This window comes from Lutra lutra, chromosome 12 (assembly GCF_902655055.1).
Source record: "Lutra lutra chromosome 12, mLutLut1.2, whole genome shotgun sequence".
Lineage (NCBI taxonomy): Eukaryota > Metazoa > Chordata > Mammalia > Carnivora > Mustelidae > Lutra > Lutra lutra.
In genome coordinates this window covers 92,935,704-92,958,571 of record NC_062289.1, presented here as the reverse complement: position 1 = coordinate 92,958,571, position 22,868 = coordinate 92,935,704, and the positions used below count along the sequence as shown (strand labels likewise).

The window sequence follows — 22,868 nt, the reverse complement described above, 5'->3', positions numbered from 1 at the left end:
ACTAGATCTCTTGTCATTATGATTTCATGGTGCTTGTTTGTTGGGTAGATGCGTTTAGGGTTAGGAAGAGCTTCGAGTGAAAAGAATAGACTTCTTGATGTTCTCGTAGTGGTGACTGCGCCTTCTAGTGTGTAGAAAACCCTATCCGTGGAATCGCCCGTTTCTTATTTTCTGGCCAAGTTAAAGAGTGAGTGAGCTCGAGACAGAGAAATGACTGTTACTGATTTAAAAACATGGGGTTCGGGGTGCCTGGGTGGCTCAGTGGGTTAAAGCCTCTGCCTTCAGCTCAGGTCATGATCCCAGGGTCCTGGGATCAAGCCCCGCATCAGGCTCTCTGTCTCAGAGGGAAGTCCGCTTCTTCCTCTCCCTCTCTCTCTGCCTGCCTCTGCCTACTTGTGATCTCTGTCTGCCAAATAAATAAATAAAATCTTTAAAAAATAATAAAATAAAATAAAAAATAAATAAATAAAAACATGGGGGTGAGGTGAGTCCACTTCCGTCTGGTGATGTCTTATGGACCAGAGCCTCAGCCACCCCTCCCCTTCCCCACCAAGTGGCATCCAGCCAAATGTCATTTCTCCTATAATCCCCAGATAACCATTTTAATTAAAATTTACAAAAACTGCCCCAACAGCATGCAGTTCTGACTTCTCCCCGCTCAGAGAACCAACGAGAAAAAAATTCCCCTCAGAGAGAAGACGGGCAGAAACGCCTCCCACCCAAGTGGGGGCCGTGGCAGCCAGGCTGTCGCATCGCATGCTGGCAGTTACCTTAGGCGCCGTGACGAAGTGCTCCCACCTCTGTCCCATGGACTTGTCCTTATTGATTTTTTTTATTGTGCTCTTGCTTCCACCCGGGTCCCTGAGTGAGAAACAGCTTAATGAGTTTTCCGTTGCCAGAGCCTCGGTTTACTACAAGTTCTTTTAGGAAATGCAATAAACGGAGGATGGATGGCGGCTGTTCTCTGTGATGGGCTTTTTTTTTCTCCCCCCCCCCACCCCCTGTGTGGATGAAGAAGTGAGAGGGACATGTTGCCATTGCTGGGTCTTGTCCGTGGAAATTGAGGGTAGGAGGGACCACTGCTTACACGGTGGGGTGAGGGAGGCAGAATGTGTTTGTATGCGATCTGCGTCTGTCTGCCTTTTGGACTTGGGTCCCCCCCCCCCCCGCTCTCTTTTAAGATTTTATTTATTTGACAGACAGAGATCACAAGCAGGCAGAGAGGCAGGCGGGGGGCCGGGGGAAGCAGGTCTCCTGCTGAGCAGAGAACCCGATGTCGATCCCAGGGTCCTGGGATCATGACCTGAGCCGAAGGCAGAGGCTTTAACCCACTGAGCCACCCAGGCGCCCCAAGGACCTGTGTCCTTTCCAGCAGGTAGCAGGTCTACTCCAGGGCAGTTTCTCCTGGGAGTGAGCTGAAAAGCCCATTCATCTTTGCCTGCTCTGGTGCCTAACAATCCCCGCACGAGGGATGTTCCCAAGTAACACAGAGGGTGGGTTACTGGGGGCGGGGGTACTGGGGACAGCCTGTGGGGTGGGTTCCATGGTGAAAATCACTGGTTTGGAGTGTACTGAACAGAACTCTATACGATGCTACGTGCAAGATGCTTTTGTGCATTCTCACTGAATCATCTCAATAAAACACTGCGTTGTTGCCATCCCATTTTACAGATGAGAAAACACACTGGGTGGGGTGGGGGCAGGGCTCAAGTCACTCACCCAGATACAGATTTACAGTGAAACTAATGACCCTCACTTGAATGGGTTCCTCTGGGGTCCTGTACCTAATTTCTTTTTTTTAAATTTATTTTATTATTATTTTTTATTAGCATATAATGTATTATTTGCTTCAGGGGTACAGGTCTGTGAATCATTTTCTGTTGTAATTTTATATTCTTTTTCTTAAAGCACTGCCCTCCCCCAATTAATTAAACTTCAGATACCCTAAATCCTGGATCTTCCCCTCATGGGTTGGGAAATTTCTCGGTACGAGACTGAACCTCCAGCAGGTTTTGTTGGTGACATGCCTGTAATCCCTCATCTAAAACCCAAAGGACCTGATGTGTTGCCCTGTTGGTATTTTGGGAAAGGGTATACATACGTATACCATATGTTAACATAATCCTTCCAGTGGGGTCAGGGACAGCATCCTGGAACCAAACACAGTGATATATACATATGAATATTTACACTAGGTGGGATAAAGAATGTAAACAGCTTCAGGTCGAATTTTGCCACCAAATCTAGTTTGGTTCACGTCAAGTTTTACTGTCAAATGGGTTATGGAAAAATTGAGTGTTCAGAGCCTTTAGGATTTTGCACTTGGGGCTATAGGGCAGTTGATAAGCAAGTGGGGAGACTCAGCATGTGCGCTTTCAAATCCCTATACCTACCTACTGATAGATTGACTGATGCATCCATCCCTCCATCCATCCCTTTCTTTATCTCCTTTTTCTCTTGTGAAAGGATTTTGGATGGCTGGGATCCTTCAGATCATTTAGTTGGCTGTCACTTAGCACAGAGCAGGGACATGAGGGAATGCAATGGCCAGAACAGACTCATGAAGGGACGAGTTGACGGGGCTGCTGAGTGCTGGGGAGATGCTCAGATATAGGAGGTAAACGATACGGGAGCTAAAACTTGCCTCAGGCTGGCTTCTTGTGGCCCGGGGCTCTAGGTAGCAAAGTCAGAGGCTTTTGCCAGCCCAGACGTGGAGGGGGTCATGCTCTCGTGGATGGCAGGACTTCGCCGAGCATATAGCAGCCCACGGCCACAACGCGAGCATCGCACACAGGCAAATGGGGAAGTCGGGCTGGGGAGGGCGGGGTGAGAATGTGCCTCCAAGCTTTTTGTAAGACTTTATGTTTGATTACGCAATAAAAAGCCCTCTGAATAATTAACAGTGAAGCTCATTTAACGTTGGTTCTGCCTGCTTCTCCCCCGAGTAATCAAATTAGGGAATATTTAAAATCCAGCCAGAGGAAGGACTAGCAATACACCAGTCCTATAAACAATATTTAAACTAGTGGCGCTTTTGAAGTCTGATTTAAGGCTCACCGACTAGAAGCTTTCGTGGTTCAGCTTTGGAGCATTTCTTTCAAGACCACAGGGCTTTTCAGCTTCTTCCCTTTGCTCACGCAGCTCCTGCTGCGCCTCCAGCCTCCTTCTTGAAGTTCAAAAGCAACCCCCTTCCCCTTTTAAAATTAAATCGGGTCCCAGCCAAGCTTTCAAAATCTTAAATATTCAAGCCCAATCGGGAAGATGGAGGTTTTCTGTTAACATGTCCTAGATGACCCGAAATCCATTGCGACTTGAGGCAGCAGGTAAATGAGCTAAAAATACAGCAAGTCTCCCTGAGATCTTAAAATCGCCCTGCACCCTTGCTCATGCAAAGCCACTGATAAAGAAAGGGCCTGGTTAGACAGAATCGGTCTCTCTGATGTTTCATTCTCAGGAGCAAATAAACCAAAAAGGAAGCTCAGATAGGGGCAGGAAAAGAAAGAAACTACTTGAGTTTCTTTGTCCACAGGGGGCCGAGTGCACACTTTGTCCAAGATGGATACGGCAAAGGGACGCTCCTCCCCAGGGCTTGGTGGCATAGTCATTAGTGCTGTTTACCAAGTAGTCCTGGGTCTTTTGGGCTCCTTGGCATCAGGGACAGCCCTGTGACTTGCTTTATTTAAAAATGCATGAGTGAAAGTGACATGGCATCAAGAGTGGGTGCTTTAAGGGCTAGTCCTCAAGGCAGTTTCCTTTCTCTGTGTTGTTGATGGTGGAAGCTTGTGTTGAGACAAGAACTCCTATCAGCCTGGGTCCTCAAGTGATCAAAATGAGCACAGCCCCGTGTCGATGATAAGTGGGGTGAGCAGGAAATGAACTTGGGTTGCACTAAGCCGCTGAGATTTTTGGGTTGTTCATTATGGCAGCTTAACTTAGTTTATCTAATTGGTGTCCCTGATGCACTGTTTGTGTGACCTTAGGCAAGTCTCTTTGAGCGAGAGAACCAAGAGAAGTAGCCTATGTTGGTGGTTAACAGCAGGTTTGAGAATCAGGTGGACTGGGTGTTCGAGTCCTGTGCCTGCCCTGCTGCTTCCGAGGTGTGTGTTTGTGTAAGCTACGTAGCCTCTCAAAGCCGCAGTGCTCTCATCTGTAAAATGGAGGGAATAATATTAGCTATGCTGAGGATGGGGCAGGGCTTGTTAAGGGTTTGTGGGGGGTGTCTCATATAGAGAACTGAACACAGTTAAACTATGAACCACGTGCTTTTCGGACAGACAGCTTAGCGTGGCTTGGGGAGGGGCTGATGGTGGGGAACAAGGCAGTAGGACAGATCCGTGGGGGAGAAGTGGCTATGATTTTCAGACCATAATTTCCCCCCTGCTGAAGCTTTCAGGGGAGGGGATCCTAGTTGCCAGAAATCAAGGGATGAAAGCGTAGAGTACCGTCGCATCTCATTTAACTGTACCCGCCAAGCACATTTTGTTCCCGGCGAGTCACTTGAAATGTCTCCCCGCAGTAGCAATCAGAGTCGTTTTCTCCAATAATTCCTTCCCTCTCTTTGCGAACTGTCATTTGGGGTAAAACACCTGCTTCTCAGAGCGGAAAGTCTGTTGGCTGGTTTAGAAGGCACCCGTGTGTCCACGACCGAGCTGGAAGGACAGAGCCAGCTGCTGATGGCGCACCAGGGAGGGGACAGAGAACAAAGCTCCCGGGACCTCCCAAGCGGGTCGCCTCCCTTGTGGCAGGTGCTCCGATCATCCTGCCACGGTCCCCTACTCCCGCAGAGATGTCCTCTTGAGTAAAGCAGTGGAGGCACGATGCAATTAAGTCAGTGCAGAGAGGAGAGCAGGCGGAATCAGAGATTTCACTCAAATGTTACCTCCTGAGTGAGTCTTTCCCAGATGACCCAATTTAAAAGTCACCCCCCACCTGCCACTGTCCTATCACCTCATCAATTTCTTCATGACGCTTGATGCTACCTCAAAGCACCTTGATTACTGCATGTTTATTACCTGCTGCTCTCCCCATGTCGCCTAGAACAGATGCTCCAGAGAATAGGGATGTCTGCTCCCTTCTCTGCTCTATCCCCAGTAGTGCCTGAAAACAGGTTTGAGGGAAATGAGCGTTTCTGGGGTGGGAGGGGTGCGTGGGACAGAGGAAAAAAAACAAACCAACTTCAATATAATAATTGCTGTTTTGCGTGTTGCTGGGAATGGTACTGCGTTCCCCCCCACCACCCCACCATGAGATTGACAGTCTGGCAAATTAGAAGTTCTTACAGGAATTGGTTAATATGGTGATTAACTCCACAGTCCTCGAAAGAGGTTTTGATATGGAGATTTGGTTCCCATATATTAACTTGACTACCAAAGCCATAAGTATGGAGTGGCCTTTTTTGTTGTTTAAAAGAAAACTGTATATGCACATATCATATTATCTTGGCAAGGGGCAGTCCCTTTTATATCCTGGGGTCACCTGGCAAATCCTACTTTGTGATGAGTTATTCTTTTCGTTTTTGGACACCACATTGTGCCCTAAATGAATTGGAAGACTTTCGGGCTTTCGCTGGGCACAGAGGAAACCGTCTCTTAGTGATTAAGCACATGTGCTCTGCAGCTGGGCTTACCTGAATTCCAGTCCTTAGCTTTTACGGGCCATGTGATTTTGAGCACGTTACTTAAGTTTCCTGTGCCTCGGGTTCCTCTTCTGTCGGAATGAGGCCAACTGGAGGGATGTACTCAGAGCAGTGCTTGACGTGGGGGGCACTCAGAGCCAGCCATTTCCATCAGGGCACAATTGTTAGATTTAGGTGCCTGTGTCCTATTTGGAATGTCAGAGTGTGGCTGCCTTTTAGCCATCCACGTTTTTCTAAAGGAACAGCAGGTTCTTTGTGCCTGGGTACCCTGGCCCTTGAGTGTCTGGACTCCCTTAATAAAAGTCAAGATCATACCCACCTGGACTCCCTAGTTAAGAGTGGCTGCGATGGTATCTCTCTAGGACAGCCCTAGGAGTGGGACATAGATGATTTTGCTACCCAGGGGACAGCCCCTCACACCTTCACTCCATGCTGTATGCTGTGCCTTGCCCAGAAAGCGAATCAGGGGGCTCTTTACTCTCCTGCCTGGCCAGGGGTCCAGCCAGGTTCTTTCCCATGGGAACTAGGGAAGATGGCGTCAGGGGCTGGGGTGGAGCGGAACTGGGAAGGAGAGGTGCTCGCTTACACCTCATCTCCTCTGCTTCTCTGGTCACTCATTTCTAGTCATTCTTTGGAAAGTCAGTCTCTAAAAAACAACAACAACAACAACAAAAAAAAAACAAAACAAAAAATACCCGATACCGATATAAGTTCATAAGCCCTAATCCAATTCCAAAATCCAAAAGGTATTTAAAACCAGGACAAGTTTAATAACTGATTTGGCAGCAAAACATGACCTGAACTGATGGGAGGCTACCAATGACCTTTATTTATTTTATCATACACTTAGTGTAAATATTCATTTTTTCCCCCTGCGGAAATACTGTGTTGGATGATAGTCTGCTGCTTCAGTTCCCCCTGTGGGTGTGATGTTTTCTATGGTGTATGCCCCATATTGCCTTTCTAAAATGCCAAAAAAGAAAAAAAAAAAGCAATTCTGAAATTCAGGTGGTCCCAAAGGTTTAGATAAAGACTTGGGTAACTTTATATATAAAATAAGTCTTACTTTGTGAAATAGAGCCTTGCATCTCTCAGAGAAGGGTAATTAGCACACTTGGTATTGAAAGCCCAGTTTCTGCTCTCTTGTGGACCCGATCATCTTGTCAATTGAAATAAACTCTCCCTGCTAGCCATGGGATTAATGAGGATGCTGGGAAATGATAACCTGTTTGAATTGCCACATGATGAATTTGGGAAGGCCTCCCCCTCCCCCTCCCGATAAGGCACAGCCTCAGATGAAACTCATAATGACATCCTAATCTGTCATCTGTCCATTCATCCAACCATCCACCAGTTCTAGCCAAATATGGGATCTTCCTGTAATTAACAAAGGTCATCTTCTGCTTGCGGCATGCTAGCCGCCAGTTAGTAAAAATTTTGCTGCCTGAGGAAGCCCGTGTTGAGATATTGAACCACACCACTTCCTTGCTATAAAATCCATAAGGGGGTGGGGTTGGATCCATAGCCATCATCATGCCTAATAGAAGAGAATCCTCTGGGATCTACAGGTCCCTGATGATGGATGTTTCCTTTTGGAAAGTGCATGGTAGGTGTCGGGGCTCAGGGTTTGTGTTTCAGATGCTCAGATAGCAGGAGATGCTGGCTGCTTGAGGGAGGAAACTCAGAACAGCACAGTCAGGAGGACTGGAAGTTTGGTATTACTCTGTTGGCATCATTCCCTGGATTGTTTGTTTTTGCAACCAGATTTTGGTTGACCTTGCTTAGCTTTCTTCCTGTCTCTATGTTTGTTCATTCTCCCTGTGACTGGGGATCTCATCTGTTGCTAAAACTCTACTCAGAAGATTCTTTCCTTGCCTGAAGTCTCAATGGCTTTGATAATCAAAGAGCCAACTGCTCTTGGAAATGGGGATTTTAATCTTGAATAGCTTTTGTTCAGTGAGCCCTCACAGTGCTCCCAGTCACTGGGCTAAATGCTCCGTGTTCTTTATTTTCTTGATGCTCACAATAACTCTTCTGAGGCAGGAGCCCATATGATGGATGAAGAAATAGAGGTCCAGAGATGTTAAGTGACCAAGGTCACATATCTACCAAGCAGCAGAGCCTGGACTCATCCAGGTCCATCTGATGCTCAAGCCCTTGCTCTTACTCCCTCTCAATTCATCTGGGCTTTAAAAAATGCATTTGAAGATTTAGAGACATTTGAGTTAAGATATCAGGATGAAACAACATAAACAGGAATTGGACATTAAATACAAGACAACCTTCTCTTTTCTTGCTAACTAAAAAGACATTTTCTGGCACTTTCTAGGAAACCTAAGCCCTTGCCCAACCCCCACCCTCAGATTTATCTATTAAAAAAAAAAAAATCAGGGATGCCTGGGTGGCTCAGTCGGTTAAGCCGCTGCCTTTGGCTCAGGTCATGATCCCAGGGTCCTGGGATGGTGTCCTGCGTCTGGCTCCTTGCTCATCAGGGAGCCTGCTTCTCTCTCTGCCTCTGCCTACAGCTCTGCCTGCTTGTGCTCTCTCTCTCTCCCTCTCTCTGACAAATAAATAAATAAATAAAATCTTTAAAAAAAATAAAATAAATTGATCCCCCAAAATGGTGTGCTGGAGTTGGCTTCTGCTGGCTCACAAGAACTGAACATGTGACCCTGTCCCCAGCCCCAGGGTCATGTCAGTAAGCCTGAAGTCAGCCATGCCTGGATGATGTCCATCGTGGAAATTGACATTGTTACACATCATGGGTTTTCCTTCTTGGAGAACTGTTCTGTTTATTAAACATTTATTAAACATGTACCAGCATGCCATCAAACTAAAACCATCATCAGGAGCAAATGGTTCACTAGGAAAAAGCAAGCCCCAGCAAATACTCTGACTTCCCATGGGAATCTTTCTGGATGCATTTTTCTATCAGGTGGAGGTTCTGGTTCCTGTTCTGCTCTGATGGATCTCCGTGGATCCCTGATGGAATTCTGCCCTGGCAAGTCACAGGGAGAGCCTCCATGACTCCCAGTGTGACCACCGTGTCTTTTTTTTTTAACCGCAGGTGAGTTTTTGGTCACGTGCTGGGGACATTTCTAAAACCAAGCAAAAGAAATAAAGAAAGATGCGTCTTTTTTTATCTTCTCAATCCAAATCCTGCATTATATTCTTGCCTCAGTTTGGGAGAATGGATGCCCAAATGTTGGGAGGCCAAAGTGTTGCTGCTGGTAGCTCGGGGAGATGAAATGCTATTAGAAGTCTGCTGGCTGAGGGACTCTTTTCTTAGAATCTAAGCCATCAACTGTGAAAAAAAAAATTAGATGTTGCCTTGACCCAGAAATCCCATTTCTCAGAATCTGGCCAACAGAGGTATTTTCAACTGGGTACAAATATATGTACGACTGGTGTGATCCCAATAGTTCATTTTTGCCCTTGCTTCCCTTGCCTTTGGCGATGTTCAAATGACAGATGCTGGCGAGGATGCGGAGAAAGGGGAACCCTCCTACACTGTTGGTGGGAATGCAAGCTGGTGCAACCACTCTGGAAAACAGCATGGAGGTTCCTCAAAATGTTGAAAATAGAACTACCCTATGACCCAGCAATTGCACTGCTGGGTATTTACCCTAAAGATACAAACGTAGTGATCCGAAGGGGCACGTGTACCCAAATGTTTATAGCAGCAATGTCTACAATAGCCAACTATGGAAAGAACCTAGATGTCCATCAACAGACGAATGGATAAAGAAGATGTGGTATATATACACAATGGAATACTATACAGCCATCAAAAGAAATGAAATCTTGCCATTGGCGACGACGTGGATGGAACTAGAGGGTATCATGCTTAGCGAAATAAGTCAATCGGAGAAAGACAACTATCATAGGATCTCCCTGATATGAGGGAGAGGAGATGCAACATGGGGGGTTAAGGGGGTAGGAGAAGAGTAAATGAAACAAGATGGGATCGGGAGGGAGACAAACCATAAGTGACTCTTAATCTCACAAAACAAACTGAGGGTTGATGGGGGAAGGGGGGTTGGGAGAGGGGGGGTGGGGTTATGGACATTGGGGAGGGTATGTGCTATGGTGAGTGCTGTGAAGTGTGTAAACCTGGCGATTCACAGACCTGTACCCCTGGGGATAAAAATATATTACATGTTTATAAAAAAATAAAATTTAAAAAATTAAAAAAATATATATATGTACGAGGGTGTTCCATGCAGTACTACTTGAAATGGCCAACACTTGGGAAAGACCTTAGAGTCCCCCTATAGAGAAATGATTATCTAAATTATGGTCTGCCCCTGCCATAGACCGTGGATAACTATTTCTTTATGAGGGATGGCATTCTGTTAAAGGATGATGGAAACTGTCAAAAGAATGTAGGATCGGGGCGCCTGGGTGGCTCAGTGGGTTAAGCCGCTGCCTTCGGCTCAGGTCATGATCCCAGGTCCTGGGTTCAAGCCCCACATCAGGCTTTCTGCTCAGCAGGGAGCCTGCTTCCTCCTCTCTCTCTGCCTGCCTCTTTGCCTACTTGTGATTTCTCTCTGTCAAATAAATAAATGAAATCTTTAAAAAAAAAAAAAAGAATGTAGGATCTTTGTATGTGCCATTATGGAAAGATGTCCATGAGATATTTTATTTTATTTTTAAAGATTTATTTATTTATTTTAGAGAGAGAGTGAGCAAGTGAATGGGAGGAGGGGCAAAGGGAGGGAGAGAATCTTAAGCAGACTCCACATTGTGTGTGGAGCCCTATGTGGGGCTCAGTCTCATAACCCTGAAATCATGACCTGAGCCAAATTCAAGAGTCAGATGCTTAACTGACCAAACTACCCAAGTGCCTCCAAAGATATTTTAAAGGGGGAAAAGTAGAAAAATGTTCAATATTCAGGGTATGATGCCAATTCTGTTAAGAAAAAAAGGGGGGTATACTTACATAGATTCATAAGGGGAAGGCATTAGGTCTACAAGGAGGAAGTTCATACCTCAGACCTTTAAAGGGGGCTTTTTCTAAGAAGAATGAGTAATGTATGGGAAATGTCTTAAGCCTGTCATTTTCAAACAAATTCTTTGAGCCACATAGATATTTTGGAAATAACTGGGGTGTCTTGGTGGGGATGGGAGAGAGTTGGAGGGGCCCCAGTCCGCCAGGCCTCCCAACTTCCTGCTTTTACAGTTACATTTTAACAAATTTGTTTTAGAGTATTGGGGTTTCCGTTAAAAAAAAAAAAAAGATTTCTGGTGCTTTAAAAAAAATAATAGGGGTGCCTGGGTGGTTCAGCGGGTTAAAACCTCTGCCTTCGGCTCAGGTCATGATCCCAGGGTCCTGGGATCGAGCCCCACATCGCATCGGGCTTTCTGCTCAGCAGGGAGCCTGCTTCCTCCTCTCTCTCTGCCTGCCTCTCTGCCTGCCTCTCTGCCTACTTGTGATCTCTGCCTGTCAAATAAATAAATAAAATCTTTAAAAATAAATAAATAAATAAATAAATAAAAATTAAAAAAAATAATAAAGGTTATAAACCAGAGCACCAAGGGAAACTACAGTTTTCAGTTCATCTCAACCCCAAACATGGAATCAGTTGGAGTTACTAGTCTATCAATAGATGCATGATTTATAGTTCTGGTTGCATTTGATGTTAGTTTATCTGGGCTCTGGTGCAAGGGGTGAATTAGAGCAGGGGGTAGGGTAGGGGTTTGAGAGGTGGGTGGAAAACACCCTTAGGAGGATGGGAATTAATTAAGATTTGGGAAGAGAAGGAAGGTTGAATTCAGCTGGGGGGTGGGCAGGGTGGTGAGAAAGAGGCCATTGTCAGTTTATTGGGGTGGGAGTTGAGGGAGTTCCCACTTATGGGGGAAGGGAACTATTTTTCATCACTCAGCATGGGATTTTCACAGAGCAAATCTTATTCCTCAGGTTAAGGTCTCTTACCATTTAGCACCATTCTTGGAGGCCTCATGACTCTCCATAAAGAAGAGAGGCCTGCCTGTTCCTCGTCTGCCCATGTGGGGGCAATGCAGCTCCTGCAACAGTGGCCTCAGGGCTTTTGCATGAACCCTCCCCTGAGAGGAGATGCACACCATTGGCTCTCATGAGCCCATATGACCTGTATGCCTTGTCTCTGAACTCACCCCTGTCTGGATCCCACAGAGCACATCAGGGATGCGTAGCCCCCCCCTCACCAAAAACAGCAAAAGGAGGGGAAGAACAGATAAGAGGCCCGCCCCCATGACATAGTTTGCTGCTAGTATGGCAGGTTCAAGGGCTGAGACCTACTTTGGATTCCAGCAGGTGATCACGGGCTTCATGGTGTGGTGGGTGTGGTCGATAGTCAGGGCCTCCAGAAGCCAGTGGAGGGCACAGAGCTGGCGGAAGAGGGGCTCCCTGCAAAGACAGAGGTGGGAGGGGGGAGCACAGCGGGATCCTGTTGGAACTACGTCCTTCACAATAATAGGCACAGAGACAGTTGTGCTGGCTTTCCAGTTAGAGAGCTGTTGCTATGTTCCAGGCGTGGTGTTTCCCGTTCCTCATCTCATCGAGCCTTTGCAGTGTGCCCATGAGGCATTCGTGGGCCCATGTTATAGATGAGGTATGTGAGGCTCAGTGGGGTGAAGGAACGTGTGGCAGTTTGCTGACTTGGCAGGTGGCAGAACCATGATTTGATGGGAGACGACCGTGTGCTGGTCATGGGGTGGGGAGATTTCTGTGTGGGACAGGAGAAACAATTGAGGGGCCCCCAGCTAGAGGTCTTGTTTCAGGCAAAGTGAGTAGGTTGAGGGACATTTATATCCTATAGGTATCTGCCTGTTCATCTGATAAAAGTACAACAAATACACTAAGAGTGTCAAAGAGGGCTGGACACGCAAGAAAACTGGATTTATTATAATCTTCCTCCTCCCCCCAATCAACAGATGGACCCGTTGTTTTAAATTTATAGGTCCTTTGCCTGAAAATGTAGCTGGATGTTGAAGAAAACCACAATGAACGTATTATTTGGAAAGTAGCTGAAACACTGTATATAAGCATATCTCACCTGTATTTTCTGATTTGGGGTGGCATCATGTATTACAGGGAGCCAGGCATTGAGTAGGGCACCTTACACACTTTATTTAATTCTCCCAACAACCTGCAGGGGTATGAATCGTTGTCCACATTTTAAAGAAGAGGAAACTAAGGCTCGGAGAGATACCGTCCCTTTGTAGTAAGTCACACAGCTTGTGGGTGACAGAGGCGGGATCTGAATATCTCATTCAGTGCTCCCAACAGCCCCATAGGAAGGGTACTGTTACTGTGCCCTCTTTGCAAGCGAGGGGCTTAGGTAAGGGAACTTGCTCAAGGTCACATTGCTAGGGCTGGTGGGGATCTGAAGCCCTATCTGTTTCACCTCAGAGTCTGTGCGTTCCTGGGTCCCAGCTCTGTCCATGGTGCTGACGAAGCTGATGCAGTGGTCACCTGGGGCATGGGCTCAGGAGAGGGTTAGCCTGCTGCCTGCACTTTTCCTGGAAACAAGGTCACCCCCACCCTGCATGATCTCTCCTCTTACACTAATGGGTGAGATGCCTCCATTATGAACCTGTGTAATTGCTCTTCTCTGAAGTTGATCTTGATCAATAATCCCCAGGGTTCCTGCTGGGCCTGATGGGCAGAGGGGCAGGAAGGGATCCACCCTCTCTGCTTCCAGGAAGGCCACTCCAGAAGGTGGGGGCCAAGTGTGGAGCTGACCCAGGGCTGTCCCGGTGAATCCCCTGAGAGGCATCCCTTGGGGGTCTTAGGAAAACCATGGGGTCTTAGGAAAGCCAGGGTTGTCAGCTCTCTTTCTTCTGCTCTGGAGCCCTTCCTTCCTCCTTTCTTTCCATACATTGTTTATGAACACTTACTATTCCCTCATTTCTAATTTAAAGGTACTGCAAGCCTCTCCCCCTTCCAGTTCTGGTCTGTCTTCCCCCTTAGCACCACCTGGGTCCTTACAGGTGCATTTCACAGCTCTGAGCACTGGGCCATGTCCAGCGTTTCGTCCAGAGCAGCAGCTAGCTCTGCCATGTGCCTGGCACCCCATGTTACCCTCACCATAACCGAGGACATTGCAAAAGTCCCTGGGACATGTCCCCTCTTCTGTTTACCATATAGAGCCCCTGACAGCCTGGGCTTTGGGTTGTGTGGGGTGGAGGCTGGGAGGAAAGGATAAGCAAAGGGTGTTAATTGGTGAGGTGGGGTCTGCTTGGTCATGGTGGGTGTGAGGATGTGCGCCTGTGAGCATCAGATTCATTTCTGCAGGTGACAAGCACAGGCATAAACCCAACTCTTCCCTTCCCTTGCTTAAAATCTTCAAACTCTCTACACTATCTGTTTTGGGCTAAATTGTGTCCCCCTCAAAATTTGTATGTGGAAGTCCTAACCTCTCCCACCCTGAGACCTCAGAATGAGCCCATATTTGGAGATGGAGATTTTGATGTGGTGATTCTATTAAAATAAGGCCCTAAACTAGTACCCAAAATCTATAAAGAACTTATCAAACTCAACACTCAAAGAACAAATAATCCAATCAAGAAATGGGCAGAGGACATGAACAGACATTCTGCAAAGAAGACATCCAGATGGCCAACAGACACATGAAAAAGTGCTCCACATCACTCAGCATCGGGGAAATACAAATCAAAACCACAGTGAGATACCACCTCACACCAGTCAGAATGGCTAAAATGAACAAGTCATGAAACGACAGATGCTGGCGAGGATGTGGAGAAAGGGGAACCCTCCTCACTGTGGGTGGGAATGCAAGCTGGTGCAACCACTCTGGAAAACAGCATGGAGGTTCCTCAAAAAGTTGAAAATAGAGCTATCCTATGACCCAGCAATTGCACTACTGGGTGTTTACCCTAAAGATATAAACATAGTGATCCAAAGGGGCACGTGCACCCAAATGTTTATAGCAGTAATGTCCACAATAGCCAAACTATGGAAAGAACCTAGATGTCCATCAACAGATAAATGGATAAAGAAGATGTGGTATATATATACACAATGGAATACTATGCAGCCATCAAAAGAAATGAAATCTTGGGGCGCCTGAGTGGCTCAGTGGGTTAAGCCTCTGTCTTCGGCTCAGGTCATGATCTCAGGGTCCTGGGATCGAGTCCCGCATCGGGCTCTCTGCTTGGCGGGGAGCCTGCTTCCTCCTCTCTCTCTGCTTGCCTCTCTGCCTACTTGTGATCTCGCTCTGTCAAATAAATAAATAAAATCTTTAAAAAAAAGAAAGAAATGAAATCTTGCCATTTGCAACGACATGGATGGAACTATGGGTATTATGGGTATTATGCTGAGCAAAATAAGTCAATTGGAGAAAGACAACTATCATATGATCTCCCTGATATGAGGAAGTAGAGATGCAACGTGAGGGGCTTGGGGGGTAGGAAAAGAACAAATGAAGCAAGATGGGATCAGGAGGGAGACAAACCATAAGAGACTCTTAATCTCACAAAACAAACTGAGGGTTGCTGGGGGTAGGAGGGTAGAGAGAGGGTGGTGGGCTTATGGACATTGGGGAGGGTGTGTGCTATGGTGAGTGCTGTGAAGTGTGTAAACCTGGTGATTCACAGACGTGTCCCCTGGGGCTAATAATACATTATATATTAATTTTAAAAATTTTTTAAAAATGAGGCCCTAACTAGGGTGCACCCTAATCTAGTCTGACTGGTGTTCCTATGAGAAGAGGAAATTAGGACACATAGACACCTGTGATGCACGTGCTGGAAGGAAAGACCATTTGAGGACACAGGGAGAAGGAAGCCTCAGAAGAAACCAACCCTGCTGACAACCCCTGGACTTCCAGCCTCTAGAACGATGAGAAAATGAATTTCTGCCATTGAAGCATTTCGTTAGGGCAGCCTGTTAGGGCAGCCCTGGGAAACTAACACACAGTCCCCTGTGAGACTCCAATCCATCTCACGTGCCTTGAGTCTCCGCACGGCCCCTCTTCTGTCATCTGCAACCTAGGGAAGTTCTGCTCAGTTGCTCAGGCTCACCACACTCTCACTTAGCACCTCCTGAGTTAAAATCCTAGCTTTGCCACCTACTAGCTTTGTGCTCTCGGTGAAATTACTTCACTTCACGAGCCTCACTTTCCTCACCTATAAAATGGCAGGAATTGTTAGATTGAGGGTGAGAAGAGGTGGTTGGGACTGTTCTCTGCCCTGATATATATTTCTTTTCCTCTTCCTTCTCTGCCTCTCAGCTCAGATGCCCCCCCCCAACCAGGAAGCCTTCCTTGATTTCTCCAGGTCTGGGTTACCCTCTCTTCTGGTGTCCTAAAGCATCCCATCTTTATAGCGTATCTCTTTGCCCCTACATTCCCAGTCCCTGCTCTACTGTAAGTATCTGTTTACTTGTCTCTCTAGCTCTGCAAGCTGCAGAGTCTTGTCCACTGCAGATTACTGCTGGGCACAGAGTAGGCTCAGTATATTGCTGGCTCCTGAATGGAAGGTGGTGGCAGTGAACTGGTTCAAATCTGACATTCTCTGGAGCTGATAACTTGGGCAAAATTCTCATTTGCAGAACCACTGAAATAATGAAGAGTAGTAACAACAACAACAACAACATAATAGCAAACACGTCCCACAGAGCATTTACACTGTGCCAGCAGACTCAGTGTCAAGTGCCCTACGTATGTTGACTAAGATCATCCCTGTGAGGATAGTATTATTGGCATCCCCATTTTGCAGATAAGGAAACTGAAGCCGTATAACCTGTTCAGATTCAAAACAGCCAGCAAATGGCAGGGCTTGAATCTTAGCCCGGGCAGTCTGGTTTCTGAATCTGTGCTTTATCTATGATATTGATGTTGTCTCTTATCACCAGGGAGAGCCCTCCCTTTTCACTAGAATAGTGTCTCGTCCAATGGGTCTGGACTTTAGTCTCCATTTACAAGAAGTGCCTCATGAAAACCTGTTATTTATATATAACAGCTTTATTCAGAACTGCCAAAACTTGGAAAGAGCCAAGATGTCCTTCAGTAGTTGGAGTGATAAATAATCAGTGGTACATACACCCAGACAATAGAATATTAAGGGCTGACAAGAAATGAGCTCTCAAGCCAGAAAAAGACGCGGAGGGGAAATGCCTATGGCTAAGCGAGAGAAGCCAACCCGAAAAGGCTACATCGTGTGTGATTCCAACCGTACGACATTCTTGAAAGGACAAAACTACAGAGACGGTGGGAAGATCAGTGGTTGCTAAGGGTCGTGGGGGAAAGAGGATGAACAGGTGGGGCACAGGTTTTTAGGGTCGTGAGCACACTCTGTATGGCACTATGATGGTAGATACATGCTATCACACCCCTGTCCAAACCAACAGAGCGCACAACCCCCGAGTGAGTCCCAATGTAAACTGTGGACTTCGGCTGATGACCTTGTCAGTGTAGATGCATTGGTGGTAACACCCACACCCCTCTAGTGGGGGATGTTGCTTAACGGGGGAGGCTGAGCATGGACAGGGCAGGGGTTATAAGGAGAGTCTCTGTATCTCCGACACACTTTTGCTCTGAACCTAAGGCTGTTCTAAAAAAAAAAAAAAAAAAAAAAGAAGAAGTTTTAATGAAAAAAAAAAAAGTGCCTCAGACCTGACAATTGTTCATCTCATGTGCAGTAAAATAAGCTGGGGTTGGGAGAGGAAGAAAGTCAGTCCCTGGAGACCCGCGCGATAGAAATCAGTACTGTCTCATAACGACTGTATGTCAGGTCATAGCGCAGTGTTTTGGATTTTCCCAAATTAAAAGAGAAGGCATTTATTTTCTGAAGCGTGGGCCATAATAGATGAAAACACCGAAGGGGGTGCACGGAGCCTGCTTCTGAAGTCCCCTTGTTCAGAACTCCAGGGGAGGACAGCTGAATAGCCCATTCTATTGAAACTGTCCTACCAGCCGGAATGTGAGTGGGCGGAGACATCCCTGAGAAGAAAGCGTTTTGTGCTTCTACCAAGAGAAATCGGAAAATGCCTACCAAGCCATTTCACGCACTCCATGCCAACTGCCGAGGACAGCCCCGGACAGGGCGCCGGCACGGCTCCTGTGGTTCCTTTGCTTATGGGAAGGTTGTGCAGGGCAGCCTGGCCTCTCAGAGAGGAAAGGAGGAGCTCTTTCTCATTTCTAGAGACCATCCTGCCCATGTTTTTATAGATAAAGATCAAGGCTCCCTTGGCATGATTGAATTGATCCCTATACAGTCAATCTGGAATATTCAGCCAGTTTGGGGATCAGTTACCTTGGAGCAAAGGGACTGGCCGGGCTCTGATCCGTGTTGGCTGATGTGACAACTGAGGATTTGAGAACTGATCAGGCATGTCCTTGCCCTGATGCCTTTTGGTAGACAGAATACAGTAATGTCCCTCCCTGTATCTGTACACTGTACAATGTGACTTTGCATCTTCCTCATCAAGAGCTGGAATCTTTTCCCCATTCCTTGTATCTGGGCTGGCTTAATGCTTTGGCCAGTAGGATGTGGTGGAAGCAGCACTGTGTCCATTCTGAGCCTAAGCCTCAGGAGACTTTGGTGCTCAGGCTCCTGTTCTTGGAACCCATCCTGACTGCCCGGGCTAGGCTGCTGCATGATGAGAAACATGGGGCCCAGTTATTCTTGTCACCCTAGCAACCAGTCATCCAACAGACCTGTGAGTGATGCCAACCTAGATGGCCAGCCTCGTGCATACCCATCATCTAGGCACACAGACATGCACAAACCCAGGCAGGATTAGCCAAGTCAACCCCAACTGGCATAACCACCCTGTTGACCTGTAGACTTGAGAGCAACAGGAAATGGTTATTGTTTCAAGCAACTCCGTTTTGAGGTATTCGGTAATATAGCAACAAATGACTGATACACTCACCGAAGGCAGCCAGAGCCTTTTAACAGCCAAGGAGAAGAAAGGGCAGCTTTACAAACTCTAGCCAGTGGGGGCTACTGTCTGTTTGCAAATAAAACTTTATTGGAACACAGCCACATCCATTCATTGCAACTTTCACGCTGCAATGGTGAAGTTAAGTAATTGCAAGAGAGACCATCTGGTCTGCAAAGTCTAAGGTATTTACTGTTTGTCCCTTTAGGAGAAAGTCTGCTGACCCCTGGTCTCGGGGGCGATAGACACCAACAACCACCACTGTTCATCACTATCATCATCATCGTCATCCTGGCCTATCTAACAAACCTGGTTATAAAGGTCTGATTTAGGAGTGAGGAGGTCAGAATTCCTGTTGTAAGAATTGGGGCAGATTCTGCCCCGCTCTGGGCTTCGGTTTCCTTATCGGGTCTTGAAGGAGGATGAGTTAGAAACTCTCCAGTTACTTCCAAGGTAGATTTAAGCCTCAGCTTTTTTAGACCAAATGAACCAAGGGTGGGGCCCAGGAATCTGCATTTTCCAGGCATCATCTCCACTTCGGTCCTCGGAGGATCCACATGCAAGTGAAAGCTTAAGAACCACTGATCTATACCGTTTGCTTTTGGAAGGGTTGTCCACAGGAGAGACAGGCAGAAGGGCAAGTGTTTCCAAGGGACATGATGAGAAATTGCAAAACCTCTTTTTGCAAGGAGGTGTTTTAAGATCATCAAGTTCAAGTTGCCAGTTGGAAAGTCCCTGAACAAATGCGTTGGACTTCTCGATCAAGAGATCGAGAGATCGCTATCAAGAATCCAGTCATAAGGTCAACGGAAGGGGAGGAGCAGGAAAGTAGGGAGTGGACTTACCAAAAGCTGGAATATCAGGGAGGGATATCGAGGACAATACATTGTTCTACTCTTCAATACATGAGACTTGGCTCTCCAAATATATCACGAGCTCCTCAGAGGCTCGTACTTTCTGTGTAGTGCCTGGTGACGAGTATTTGGGCTGTGAAGTCAGACAGACTTGGCTGAAAACCCCAACACAACACCACGCTGAGCTCTGTGACCTTGGGCAGAGGAGCACACCTCTCTGATTGTTGCTTTCTCATCTGCAAGAAGGGTAATAATATACCTATATAACAGGGCTGCTGGGGGAACCGAATGAGATATGCCTACAGAGAAGTCAGTAATGTCAGTATTACTGTGCACCCCTTAGGGACCTAATAAATATTTGACAGTTGAGCAGACAGAGAAGTCTACAATCCATTGTACCATTTTCATTGCCCTAAAGCCATGTGTCTTAACATGGCCGGGAGCGGGGGAGATACGGGGGGAGAGGGTGGGCATGATTTTGCCCCCCACCCCGGGTGGGCCATTTGTCAACATCCAGAGACATTTTTGGTTGTTACAACTCACGGGTGGGGAGCCACTGGCTTCTAGTAGGTCAAGACCAGGGATGCTTCCAAATACGTTACAGTACACGGGACAGTCCTTCAAGACAAAAAATTTATTCCTCCCTACATGTGAGTAGTGTCGAGGTTGAGAAACCCTGCCCTAAAGTCAAAAACTTCTGTCTTTGCACCTGAAATCTTCCAATTGAACAGGGCTAACGAACACAAAAGAAAGTACTGGGTTTGGAATTCTTTGGAATAGACCCAAGGGGAACAAGATGCCCAGGTTTTTAGAAAGCCAGAGTGTTCTTTGTAGAGGGTTGATTAGCCCCTGGTACACCATGCAATGATGAGTTCATGCCTCGGGTCAGGAGACAGCAGGTGCTTCTCTGGGAAATAGAGCTCCTTGAGTTTTGGGGAAAACATGTCCCCTGAGCCCAGGCTGACACATTGTTGCACACGCTCAGGGAGGCTGCAGATGGATTTTATCAGGCTTTGCAAACTATTTGACAGTAGAGCGTCTGGCTTGGGAAGGAACGGAATGACTCAGTCCCAGCTGATTTGCCACTTAGCTCTAAAGCACCGTGTCTGCTCTTCTGTTATTTTTGTATGCCAAATGGCGTTGCCAGCTCCAGGCTCCATGTCCCTTTCAGGAGGACACGGGAACAGCTCAACAGTTTCCCAGTGCCTCGTTAGCCCCTTGAGTCATTTCACCTTGGCTTCCATTGATAAGCTAGCGAGGCAGACGAGGCAGAGGAGGGACTACTTACACGTGAGCCTCGGGCAGCGAGGGCAGGATGATACAGCTGTGCACGGGGATGAAGGGGCGAATGAATCCAGCGCCCGTCTTCTTAACCTCGTCATCGTATGTGCTGGTATTGGAGGAGAAGCAGAAAGAGAAAAACAGAGTGAGCAAAGAGCAGCAGTTTTTTTTTTTTTTAAATTTTATTTATTTATCTGAGAGAGAGCACACAAGGCAGGGGAGGAGCAGAGGAAGAGGGAGAAGCAGGTGTCCAGCTGAGCAGGGAGCCCGATGCTGTGGGTCTCAATCCCAGAACCCTGGGATCATGACCTGAGCTGAAGGCAGACGTTTCACCGACTGAGCCACCCAGGTGCCCCGAGGAGTGGCCGTTTCAAATACCTTCTTCTCTTGCCAGGGTTTATATGGCAGATATGATTGGGCGCCTACTATGTGCCGGGCAATAATTCCAGCTTAAGGAATGAGGCTTCTAGGTGCAGCCAGTGAACAGATCGTATGAAAACCCTGTTCTCCTGGAGCGTATTTCCTAGCGGAGGAGCAAAGAGAATTAGCAAGGTAAGTGGGGAAATGTTGTGGTATGTCAACAAAGATTAGGGGTGGGGTATGTTTTCTGAAAAGACCAGGTAAGTATTTATGACTTTGTTGGACATGCAGTCTATGTCAAAACTACTTAGTAGGATGAAAGCAGCCATCGGCCTATGGAAACAATATGTAAATGTCAGTGTTTCAGTAAAACTTTATTTATAAAACCAGTCTAGGGGCTGGATGTGGCCCATGGGCTGGAGTTTGCTAACCCTGCTGTACTAAATAGACATGCTCTGGGGAATAAAAAACAGAAAGAGAATTCAGAAGGGCTGGGAGGGGTGGGAATTGCAATTTTAAATAGGGTGATGAAGGGAGGTGTCACTGAGAAGGTGACATTTGATAAAAATTCTGCAGTGCATAAAGGAGCGAGGCATTCAGATGTCTTGGGGCAGTGCATTCTGGATAGAGTGAACAGCAGGTGCAAATGTCCTGAGGTGGGGCTGTGTTTCAGAGACAATAGGGAGGTGAGGGAGAGGAGGAGGGAGAGAGAACAGAGCCTTGCAGATCACTGAGGGGACTTGGGCCTTTTCTCTAAATCAGAGTAAAGGATTTTGAGCTGAGAGAAGACATGTCTGACTTGCATTCAGAAAGGATCCTTCTCACTGCTGTTTTGAAAATGGTCTATGGTGGGGGTGGAGAGCAAGGACAGAGGCAAGGAGACCTGTTAGGGGCGTTGTAATAATTCCAGCCTGAGAGAGGAAGGTGGCTTCAGCTTGGCCATGGGGTCCTGGCCATGGAGACAGTGAAAAGTAGCAATGAAGGTATGAGACATAGGCAAGGAACTGCCTGGAGTTTGTGGCTCCTGTTTCTGGTCCTTTCCTTAAAGAGGCTTCATGCAACTCTACAGATTGCTGACTCATTGGTTGGTCGAATCAGCCAGGAAATGTGGGGATCTCAAACTTTAGAAGCGGATACAAGCGTGCCCCCTAAGTTCAGCCATAACCAGTCATGCCCCCACAGCCAACAGGCAGGCTGCTGTGGGAAACCAGAACCCCATGCTCTCTGCCCCATAGAGAATATGGAGAATATGGAAGCTTCCTGTCAAGCCAGATACCATCTGGGAAAGGGAAGGAGGGGACTTGCTTAGAGAAGGGAGACATAGCCCAGACAGGCAGTTCATCTTTGACACCACTGGTCATTTGCCAAAAAAAGACCGTTAGAAAATGAAATAGAATAGTTACATTTAATACCATATTAAAAAAATTTTTTTCTCCACCATCATGGAGCAAGTCCTTTCAATTATAGAAAATAGTTTCTTTTTTTTTTTTTCCTTTCTAGCAGGCCTTAGTCATATATATATATATATTTTTGCCCATGACCAAGTCTAGCCCATGGACACATTTTAAGACGCCTACTGTGTGTGTAATGGAATCAATTGTATTTTAAAACGGTGAGATTTCACATAAAAATGGAGATGTTTTCGTTCTGAAAACTTGAAAACTCTTGCTCCTCTGGGCCTGTGTTCTGGCTGGCTAGAGTCAGATGGGGCCCACGATCAAGGTCGCTGCCTGCTTTACATGTGGTGTGGGCTTCTCAGAGGGTTGCCGGAGACTCATGCACATCTGGCTTCTCACTCCTCATCAGCCTTCTTATTTCCTGCTACGTGTGAATTCCCTTTGGACCTTTT

General features: G+C 46.8%; 1 protein-coding gene across 1 annotated transcript in view; it reads right to left on the bottom strand.

Annotated features, from left to right (window-relative positions):
* Positions 1-22,868, bottom strand: part of CCDC60 (coiled-coil domain containing 60) — a 161,968-nt gene that overhangs the window by 26,122 nt on the left and 112,978 nt on the right. The window contains exons 4-6 of the mRNA XM_047698580.1: positions 20,667-20,768; positions 11,916-12,023; positions 771-861 (exon numbers count right to left, since the gene is read on the bottom strand). Coding sequence (XP_047554536.1) covers positions 771-861; positions 11,916-12,023; positions 20,667-20,768 — 301 coding nt within the window. The remainder of the gene's footprint in view (positions 1-770; positions 862-11,915; positions 12,024-20,666; positions 20,769-22,868) is intronic.